This window comes from Budorcas taxicolor, chromosome 2, assembly GCF_023091745.1.
Source record: "Budorcas taxicolor isolate Tak-1 chromosome 2, Takin1.1, whole genome shotgun sequence".
Lineage (NCBI taxonomy): Eukaryota > Metazoa > Chordata > Mammalia > Artiodactyla > Bovidae > Budorcas > Budorcas taxicolor.
The window spans coordinates 10,374,664-10,385,874 of NC_068911.1; the positions used below are offsets into that span (position 1 = coordinate 10,374,664).

Genomic DNA, 11,211 nt, shown 5'->3' on the forward strand with positions numbered 1-11,211 from the left:
TTCCATCCTCTTCTAATGGGACTTCTCTCCCTTTCAAAGTTTCTGCTATTTATTTCCAGGAGCCCCAGGGGTGTCTCACTAGTGCTCACAAACATTTTTCTGCTACATTTTATTGCCATTTTCCTCCTTCTGTGATTGATTTTCAAGCTGGGATGGTTGCTCTCAAGGTTTCTGCTGTCTTCTCCCATCGCTGTGGCCCTCACGCCTCGGAAAGCTGAGGACCTCTCCAGGATGAAGGCTGGCTTGGACACACCCCTCTGAGCTGCTCCCATCACCCTAAAATGACTTTCCTGTCCCTTCCAGGCTTGCCGTTTCATGGTCACACAGCTACAAAATATGCCGTTATCTCTTAGTACTGTGAAGACTGTATTCCCCCCAAAATGGTACCAACAATGACTCCCCATCTTCACATGGTCTGCATACAATGGGACTCTGACACCCCTTCTTCTTGGATCAGGATGGATTTGTGACTATGGCCGAAAACACAGAGGGTCGTAAAGAGTGATGTAGCTTCAGCTAGCTTGCTTGGGATGCTTGCTCAGGGGACCCAGCCACCATGCTGTGAGGAAGCCCAAATCATATCCACCTTCCAGCCAGGTGAGTGGCGCTATCTTAAAAAAGTGGATGGTTCATCTTAGTCAGTCATCCTGGCCCATGCCACCTGGAGCAGAGATGAGCTGTCACCACTGAGCCTTGCCCAGACTATGGATTCATGAGTAGAATGAGTGTTGTTTGAAGCCACCAAGTCTGACGTGTTTTGTTGCACTGCTGTGCAACAGACACAGGGCTTCTCCAGTTTCCAGTATTCTTCCCTGGGACTCAGACCTGGAGCCACGGGGCTGAGCCCAGGGCCAACCTGAAGGACTGATCTGGCTCCACCCACTTGGGAATTATATTTCCCTTTCCTCAGGTTGAGCCTGTTCCTGGGAAGCTCTTGAGTCCTCTCAAAGACTGACCCATGGGGGCAACTGGCCCTCTGGAATTGACTGAAAGTGAAAGTCGCTCAGTCGTGTCTGACTGTTTGCGACCCCATGGACTATACAGTCCATGGAATTCTCCAGGCCAGAATACTGGAGTGGGTAGCCTTTCCCTTCTCCAGGGTTGGATCTTCCCAACCCAGGGATTGAACCTAGGTCTCCTGCATTGCAGGCGGATTCTTTACCAACTGAGCTATCAGGGAACTGGACATCCTTAAATCCTGGAGGGCCAGAGTTTAGATTAAAACCAAGACATCTCCTTCACTTCCTTCTTATCCTCCATTCCTAATCACAATCTCAGTTATTTTATGAGAGGGAAACTGAGGCTCAGAGAAGTTGAATTAGTCTCCTCAGGCAGTACAGCTGGGAAATGGGAGACTGAGATTTGGACGCACGTCTGTCTGCCTCTCCACTTCCCTGGGGACTGCTTCTCTGTGTTATGTGCAGAGGCTGATGCTTCACAGGGGCCCCTGTGTCTCCCTAAGGCCCTAATCCACTTTATCACCCTCTTTACAGACGGCCCTCAAAAAAGATGTATGTTCAGATGGCTAATAAACATATGAAAGGCACTCAACCTCGTTTGTAACTAGGAGATGCAAATAAAAATCCCAAGCTGGTGTCCCAGTGGTTAGGATACTGCGCTCTCACTGCCAGGGGAGTGGGTTCAATCCCTGGTCAGGGAACTAAGATCCTATAAGCCACGTAGCATGGCCAAACAATGCCCCCCAAAAAGCAATCCAAGCATACCCCTACAGTGATAGAATGCGAAAGCGCATCTCTCAGACCACCTCCCATAGACTTGCGGCCCAGCAGTCAATTTGGACAAATCAGGTCGTTCCAGCTTTGGTGCACCCTCTGGGTTCAGTGGGGGCTCACTTTCTCCTTCTGCTTGCACCTGCTTCCTTCCTGACCACAAGTGTTGATCTCAAGAGCACGTCTTAATAAACATCCTGGGTGCTAAACTCCATCTCTGTTTCCAGGGGAACCTTATCAGTGACAACTACACATCCACCAGAATGGCTGAAAGGTTTTGAAAAAAAAATTGAATCCTGTTTTTCATGTTTTTGAAACATTACAGACTGGAAGCAGACTCACACATATATGGCCAGTTGATTTTTGACAAAGGTGCAACGGCAATTTAATGGAGAGAGGATAATCATTTCAACAAATGGTGCTGGAACAACTGGACAGCCATACGAGAAAATAAAAAGCAAGCAAAAGAAAAAAAAAAGCCTTGATTACCTGTACCTCACAACTTATACAAAAATCAACTCAAAATGGATCATAGACCTAAAAGCAAAACTTAAAATACTCCCCAGAAGGAAACATAGGAGAAAAATCATTGTGACTTCAGGTTAGGCAAAATTTTTCTTGGTTAGGCAAAATTTTTCATAGTTATAGCTTCTTTATCCATGAGCTATAAAAGAAAAATATGGTAAATTAGATTTCATTGAAATTAAAAACATCTGATTTTGAAAAGACATTCTTATGAAAATGAAAAGACAAGCTACAGCCTGGGGGAAAATATTTGTAAAACACATGTGATAAAGAACTTATATCCAGAATATAAAGCATCCTGAAAACTTCATAATAAGTGAACAAATGACCCAATTAAAAATGGTCGAAAAAATTGAATCAGCCCTGCAGACAAGAAGATATGTGGATGGCAGGTGAGCACGTGGAAGGATATTGAGCATCATGAGCTATTGGAGAAACGCAAAATAAAAACCAAAATGAGAGGGACTTCCCTGGTGGTCCAGTGGTTAAGAATCTGCCTGGTGTTCTTTTCTCTTCTCCTCCATCTTGTGTGGGGTTGAATTTGCTCCTCTCCAAGTCCTCTCATGAGACTGTCAGTATCAAATGATTCCTGGCCAAGAAACAAAGGCAGAATCATCCCATTCCCCAGTGGACGCAAACGAAAACTGATAATAAAATCAGGTACAGCTCCAAGAGAAGACAGACATTGGAGAAGAATCAAGCTGGGTCTATAGGGAGCCTCACATGTGAAGTGGCACATTTATGCTCCGTCAAGGTCACTTGCATCTTAGCCGAATCACAGTGCTGAGACCATCACTACTATCTGAACAGCTCATGGGAGAAATGGAATGTTTGGCTCATGGTGTTTCCTGACTAGTGGTTCATTTGGCTCAGAAATAAATATGTGAAACCTTTTATTGGAACTGCTATTGTATTATTCTGCTTTGTGATGCTGTACTGAACAAATACCTTTTCTGTCAGGTGGAAAAAAAAAAAAAGAATCTGTCTTGCAGTGCAGATGATACAGGTTCGATCCCTGGTTAGGCAACTAAGGTCCCACGTGCTTCCTAAGCCTCTACACCGCAACTACTGAAGGCCACGCAGCCCAACTAGAGAATCTGTGTAAAACCGTGAAAGATCCTGCATGACGAAGGGAAGATCCCATGTGCCACAACTGAGACCCAATACGGCCAAATAAATGATAAAATTTTTTTAAAAAACAGGCAAAATGATACACCACTAGACATCTGTTACAATTATTTAACAAACCAGCTTGACAAGACCAAGTGCTCGTGAAGATGCAGGGCAACTAGAACTCATGCAAAATTGTACAGAATATTTGGAAAATGGCTTGGCAGTTTCTTATAAAAGTAAACATGCACTCATCATCGGAGAAGGCAGTGGCACCCCACTCCAGTGCTCTTGCCTGGAAAATCCCATGGACGGAGGAGCCTGCTAGGCTGCAGTCCATGGGGTCACTAAGAGTCAGACACGACTGAGCGACTTCACTTTCACTCTTCACTCTCATGCATTGGAGAAGGAAATGGCAACCCACTCCACTGTTCTTGCCTGGAGAATCCCAGGGACGGGGGAGCTTGGTAGGCTGCCATCTATGGGGTCACACAGAGTCAGACACGACTGAAGCGACTTAGTAGCAGCAGCAGCAGCAGCAGCAGCACTCATCATGCGATCCAGCAATCCCATTCTGAGTCGTCTACCTGGGAGAAAGGAAAACACGTGTTCCCACAAAAACCAGCTCACCCACGTTCACAGCAGATTTATTCATAATTTCCCTTCCTGGAAACAACCCAGATGCACTGTAATTGGGGGATGGATAAATAAACTGGTACATCCATACAGTGGAATATGATTCCGCAATAACAAACTGTGGAAGCACTCAAATAACATCAATGAACCTCACACACATTATGCTAAGTGGATGAAGCCAAAGTCAAAAGGCTTCATACTGTATTACAAACATTGGGAGTAGGGTAAAGGACTTGTTTTTTAAAAAATTCCACAGACTGAGACGATATCTGCTACCCAATAAGGGATTACAATCAGGAAGAGGTTGAGGGGGAAAAACAAAGAAATTTTTTCAAGAAGAAAAAGATGTATAACATTCACATAAGAGAAAAACCCAAATTGACCAACAAACATATAAATCAACCTGTCCAGTATCACCAAGGAATTTTGGAAGATGACAGAGCTGTTCTACATTATGACTGTGACAGTGACCACCCCACTGTATGCAGTTACCGTAACTCTCAGAACTGTACACCAAGAGGAGTACAATTTACTGCATGCCAATAAACTAGCCTGAAAGTATCGAACCCCAAAGCCCTTTATGTAAGTAGTATGGTACTGCATGTATCCTTCTGCAGCTTGCTTTTTTTTGCTTGCCCTTAAATGCTTTATACAAGTTGACACTATGTATGTAATAAGGATACATGTAGCTTGTCCATTCATTTTGACTGCTACATGATATTCTATTATGCATTATATCTTAGTTTGTCTATTTTTCTCCTTCTGATGGAGATTTCTTTGTGTCTGTTTTTTCTTCCCTCTGTTTTAAGCAATGTAACAATAAAGACTCCTATAAATGTTTTCTGGAGCACAGGTGCAGAGATTTCTCTCGAATATTTACTGAAAAGACTAAATTGAATAGGGATAAAGACTATGAGCATCTTCACATTGCTCTCCAGGGGCTTGTACCAACTGACTCTACCAACAGCATATGAGAATTTCATTCCTCTACATCTTCATCAGAAATTGTATTACCAGGCTTTAACTTCTGCTTAGCTGATAAATGTAAAATGATACCTAATTGTTGTCTTATTTTGCATTTTCCCTGATTACTAGGGAGGTTGATTTATATGTTTGTGGGTCAATTTGGGTCTTTTTTTCTTATGTGAATGTTGTACATCGTTTTCTTCTTGAAAAAATTTCTTTGTTTTTCCCCCTCAACCTCTTCCTGATTGTAATCCCTTATTGGGTAGCAGACATCTTCTCAGTCTGTGGAATTTTTTAAAAAACAATTTGATAGCATCTTTTGTTGATTAAAATCTGTAAGTTTATTAGTCTTTTTTTTGTTGTTGTTCATCCTTTTTGTGTCTTTTCTAAGAAATTTTTCTTCACCCTAAGGTCTTAAGAGATGTTTTCCTGTAAACGTTAAAAAGTTTTGCTTTTCACATGTACCTCTTTAGTTCACTTGGAATTGATCTTTTTGTGTGTTGTAGAACTCTAATTCAGAGAAGGCAATGGCACCCCCGCTCCAGTACTCTTGCCTGGAAAATCCCATGGACGGAGGAGCCTGGTAGGCTACGGTCCATGGGGTCGCTAGGAGTCAGACACGACTGAGCGACTTCACTTTCCCTTTTCACTTTCATGCATTGGAGAAGGAAATGGCAACCCACTCCAGTGTTCTTGCCTGGAGAATCCCAGGGACGGGGGAGCCTGGTGGGCTGCCGTCTATGGGGTCGCACAGAGTCGGACACGACTGGAGTGACTTAGCAGCAGCAGCAGCAGCAGCAGCAGCAACACCATTTATTGAAGAATCCTTCCTTTCCCCACTGATTTATATAGACTTATGGGCTCCCTATTTTATTGGTATAGTTGTCTATCCTTGCATCTATGACACTATCTCAATTATGTAATCAATCTTGCTATCTAATAAATCTGTCTGGGGCTATTCTTGGCCCTTTGCTCGTCTCTATAAATTTCGGAAGCGTATTGTCAAGTTCCCAAAGACAGTTTTGGATATTTTTGAAATTCTGTTTAATGTATACATTTAGGTAGAATCGGCATGTTTATGATGTTGAATCTTTCTGTCCATGAATGTGGTATATATTTCTGTACTTACTCGGATATTCTTTTGAGTCTTTCAGTAATGTTTTGTAATTTGGACCATATAGTTCTCGCACAACTTTCTGCTGCATTTATTTTAGGCCCCTTACAGTTTTAATTGCTTTTAGTTTTTTTTGCTATGGTTGGTAAGTGACATTAAAAATAATATATTCTAGTTATTTGTGATTAGGAATGTTATTGATTTTTATATGTCAATCTCATGTATAGCAATCTTGCTGATTACAAGTTTGTGTATAGATTCTTTTGGATTTTCTCTGTAGATAATTATACTTTCTCTAGATATACTTTCCCTTTACACTTAATGTCTTTTTATATCTTTTACTTGCCTTATTTAATTGTCTGGGTACTTTAGTGTAATGCTAAAGGGAAGCAATGATAGAGGACTTCCTTTATTGCTCCGGGTACGTGCTCAGCTGCTTCAGTAACGGTCAACTCTGAGACCCAATAGACTTTAGCCCGCCAGGCTCCTCTGCCAATGGGATTCCCCAGGCAAGAATGCTGGAGTGGGTTGCCATGCCCTCCTCCAGGGAATCTTCCTGACCCATGTCTCTTTTGTCTCCTGAATTGGCAGGCAGATTCTTTACCACCGGTGCCACCTGGGAAGCCCCTTTATTGTTTTGAGTCTAATTGAGTTGCCTTTAAAGTTTTACCCTTAAATATAATATATGCAGTGAGTTTTGAACAATTACTCTTTATCCCATCAGTGACATTATATTCTGAGATTGCTTTTGAAAATCTTTTTAATGGTATAAGTGAGTACAGAATTTTGTCAAATGCTTTTCCTGCAGGTATTGAGATGATCATATGCTCTCTTTTCCTTTTAATCCTATAATGTGGTGTATTACATTAATAGATTTACTTATTATTCATGAGATAAATCCCACCTGGCCAGCAACCATTTTATATATATATTTAATTTCACTGAAATTAAATTAGCTGCTGAATTTAATTTGCTGATATTTTATTTAAGATTTCAAAATACATGTTCATAAGTGTATAATGGATCTATAATTGCCTTTTAAAAAATTATCCTTGTCTGGTTTTGCCATTAAGGTTATACTGGCTTCATAAAATGAAATCAGTAGCTTTCATTCTTTTCCTGTCCTTTGAAACATTTTGGTAAAAAAGTATATATTTTCTGGTCCTCAGAATTTTCAGAAAATTTGCCTCTAAGCTTGCTCAAGCTTGGGATGGTGGAGGTCAACTTCTGGATGAATTAAACGTGTTTATTAATGTAGTTACTGTTGGAATGAATATCTTCTTTTTCATTACTTATTTTGATTATTTGTACCCGTTTCCTCCTCTTCACACCTCCTTGTCCTCCATCTTCTGGCACAGGCTAACTAGTAGTGTCTTTATTTGATCACTCTCCACCTCCCCTGCAAAGAACCAGCTTCTGATTTTGTATTTGGATAGGATATAAATTTGACTGCTACAACAAAAACCTGAAATTATTAATGGCTTAAATAAAGACCCAGATGTCGAGAACAAACGTGTGGACTCGGGGAAGGAGGAGGAGCGGGTGGGATGAATTGGGAGATTGGGGTTGACACGTATGTTCATATGCACTATGTATACAGTAGATGGCTGATGAGAGCCTATCGCTCAGGGAACCCTACTCAGTGCCCTGCGGTAACCTAAATGGGGAGGAAATCCCCAAAAGAGGGGATGTATGTATACATAAAGCTGATTGACTTTGCTGTACAGCAGAAACTAACACAACATTATAAAGCAAATATCCTCCAATGAAAATGAATTTAAAATAAACGAAATTTAAACAATTTTAATGACTTAAAAAAATTATGCATTATTACCAGTTATGTTCTCAACTGTGTACCCCACCATCTTGTTGTTCAGTTCCTCAGTCGAGTTTGACTCTGCGATCCCATGAATGGCAGCACACCCATCTCCCAGAATTTGCTCAGACTCATGTCCATTGAGTTGGTGATGCCATCCAACCATCTCATCCTCTGTCATCTCCTTTTCCTCCTGCCCTCAATCAATCCCACCCTCTAGCTCCCTGCAAATTCACATGTTGCAGCCCTTTGAATGTGACTGTGTTTAGAGAGGTAATTAAGGTGGAGGTGGTAATTTCTCACCTTTAAAGAGGTAATTAAGTTAAAATGAGGCACCTTTATGATGGATGGGCCCAAATTCAATCTAACTGGTGTCCTTATAAGAAGAGGAGGACTTCCCTGCTGGTCCAGTGGTTAAAACTAGGGATTGCAATGTAGCGGGTTTGGAACCCTGGTCAGGGAACTAAGATAGCACACACTGCATGGTGCAGCCAAAAAAAACAACAACAACAAAAAAAAAAACGGAAGAGGAAATCTGTACACATACAGAGACAGCAGGCATAAGTGTGCCCAGAGAAAAGATTATGTGAAGATATGGAGAGAAGAGGGTCATGTATAAGCCAAGGAGAGAGGCCTCAGAAGAAACCAACCCTACCAACACCTTGGTCTTGGACTTCTTAAATTTCTGTTGTTCAAGTCATCCAGACTGCAATATGTTAGTATGGCAGCCTGAGAAAACTGACATAGTTCCTCACACAAAGTCCCAACTTTTATGGAGTTCATCAGTTGCCCAGGCTCTTTCCATCTTGTTGCTCTACCGTCTTCAACATGACCTGCTTTCCTGCCTGCATCTCAGCCAGCTGGAAAAGAAAAGGGGGAAGGGAGAGCACATTCCTTCATTTTATAGACATGACCCGATACTTGTGCCCGCTTCCATGTTTTATATTTGGCTGTAAAGGTTACCGGGTGACCAGTTAGGAACACAAGAGTGGAGAGTGGGGAGCATGGGCAATTTACGCCATAAGATTTTTTTTTTTTTAATTCCTTTCTGGGAATTCTGTAGAGGTCCAGTGGTTAAGACTCCATTGCCCAGAAAATATTTCAAAAATTTAAAAGTTATGTATATTCTCAATTTCTTAAATTCTCAATTTGTTGGGTGGTATAATCTCTCTCTCCTATATGTGATTCAGCTTCTTATTTGTGCTGTCCTGATGACATATATTGTGATTAAGAATATATTTGGAGTTGTTATACCACCCCATTATTTGTTTGTTGCTTACTTTAGCTTTCTTTCCCTTTTTGTCTCCTGTGGGCTATATATGTATACACAACATACATATATACACACATATTTTGAAGTTTAAGAATTTACTGGCTTTTCCGGTTATCGCGGCGTAGGGAACTATGAGCAGCAAAGTCTCCCGACACCCTCTACGACGCGGTGCGGGAAGTCCTGCACGGGAACCAGCGCAAGCGCAGGAAGTTTTTGGAGACGGTGGAGCTTCAGATCAGCCTGAAGAACTATGACCCTCAGAAGGACAAACGTTTCTCGGGCACTGTCAGGCTTAAGTCCACTCCCCGCCCCAAGTTCTCCGTGTGTGTCTTGGGGGACCAGCAGCATTGTGATGAGGCCAAGGCTGTGGATATCCCCCACATGGACATCGAGGCACTGAAAAAACTCAACAAGAATAAGAAACTGGTCAAGAAGCTGGCCAAGAAATATGATGCCTTTTTGGCTTCAGAGTCTCTAATCAAGCAGATCCCCCGAATCCTGGGCCCAGGCCTGAACGAGGCTGGCAAGTTCCCTTCCTTGCTGACCCACAATGAGAACATGGTGGCCAAAGCTGATGAAGTGAAGTCCACGATCAAGTTCCAGATGAAGAAGGTGCTGTGTCTGGCAGTGGCTGTTGGCCACGTGAAGATGACAGATGATGACCTTGTGTACAACATCCACTTAGCTGTCAACTTCCTGGTATCATTGCTCAAGAAAAATTGGCAGAACGTCAGGGCCTTGTACATTAAGAGCACCATGGGCAAGCCCCAGCGTCTGTACTAAGGCACAGCTTAATAAACCATACTAAACCATCAAAAAAAAAAAAAAAAGAATTTACTGATTTGATAATGGAAAAGAATATGAAAAAAACTTTGCGGTTTGGATGATTGAGATTTTATTTCTCTTTTTTTTTGTGGTTTTCTTAACTTTTAATAATTTAAAGGATTTCCTCTTTATCCTCGATTTTATGTGGTTTAATTATAATAGAGCTATATATGGACTTAATTTATGCTGTATATTCTTGGGGTGTATTTAAATTTTTTTTTTTTACTTTTTGGCCATACCATGCAGCATGTGGGATCTTAGTTTCCCAACTAGGGATTGAACCCGTGCCCCCTGCGTTGGAACCACAGAGTCTTAACCACTGAACTGCCAGGGAAGTCCCCTCTTGGGGTATATTTTTGATTTGCAGTTTCATATTGATCTTTAACTCTTGAAAATCCTCACTGATTGCCTTTTTACATTGCTTCTCCACTGTTTCCTCTTTTTCTGGAACTTCTATTAAATATGTGTCGTAGTCCCTCCATCTCTCCTCCAGTTCTCTTAACTGCTCCTTTGTATATTTTTCCCCTTTGACTCTTGGTGCTGTCCTGGGGGTCAGGACACTGCTGGTAACAGAGTGGCCGTCTGGATGGACGTCTATGGAAGGTCACCCTCTGAATGTGGTGTTTGAGTTGAGAGCCAATGGGGGTGGAAGAATGTCATGTGGGATCAGGGAATAGTGATGTAGGGGAGATCCCTCCAGGCAGAGGGAGCAGGATTTGTAAAGGTCCCAAGATGAGAAAGTTCATGAGACGAAGAGCAAGAGGAGGTTGGCCGTTGGAAGCCCCTGAGAGCCTTTAAGTCAGAAAAAGACTTGATCCGCCGGCCCATCTTTCTGGTGGCCTTGTGGAGCAGAGGACAGATGTAGGGCAAGAGCAGGAGTGAGGAGAGCAGTCTGGAGGCTCCCGCAGCCTGGGTGAGAGACGGGAGGTAGCTGGGACCAGCAGTTGGCAGTGGGGATGGAGGGAGAGGATGAAGGACTAGATATTTAGAACACAAGCTGGATGGTGATGGGCTGCATGGGAGTAGGCTGGCGGTGGTGAGGGGAGCCCAGGGCCCAGCTGCCAAGGGGAAGACATAGAGGTTTGGGTGCAAATCCTTATCTTGCTTATCCTTGTCCAGGTGGAACCCTCCTGCACAGAATTCACCTGCTCTTCATGAGCCATTTTAGACGGGCTTTCAGGGATTGGATCTTCAATGGGTCAGGTGTCCTGTGTGC

General features: G+C 42.4%; 1 protein-coding gene across 1 annotated transcript; it reads left to right on the top strand.

The window, feature by feature from the left end:
• The first annotated feature begins 7,684 nt into the window (after positions 1-7,684).
• LOC128043793 (60S ribosomal protein L10a-like) lies at positions 7,685-9,990 on the top strand. The gene is made up of 2 exons (XM_052636198.1): positions 7,685-7,733; positions 9,310-9,990. The coding sequence occupies exons 1-2, from the start codon at positions 7,685-7,687 to the stop codon at positions 9,951-9,953; spliced, it is 693 nt and encodes a 230-aa protein (XP_052492158.1). The 3' UTR covers positions 9,954-9,990.
• Positions 9,991-11,211: the final 1,221 nt, after the last annotated feature.

Excerpts from the sequence above, each read along its gene's own strand:
- LOC128043793 (XM_052636198.1), top strand. The coding sequence starts at position 7,685 with ATGGCTGATGAGAGCCTATCGCTCAGGGAACCCTACTCAGTGCCCTGC. Across the intron at positions 7,734-9,309 it reads ACCCTACTCAGTGCCCTGCG|CAAAGTCTCCCGACACCCTC; the intron begins GTAACCTAAATG and ends AACTATGAGCAG.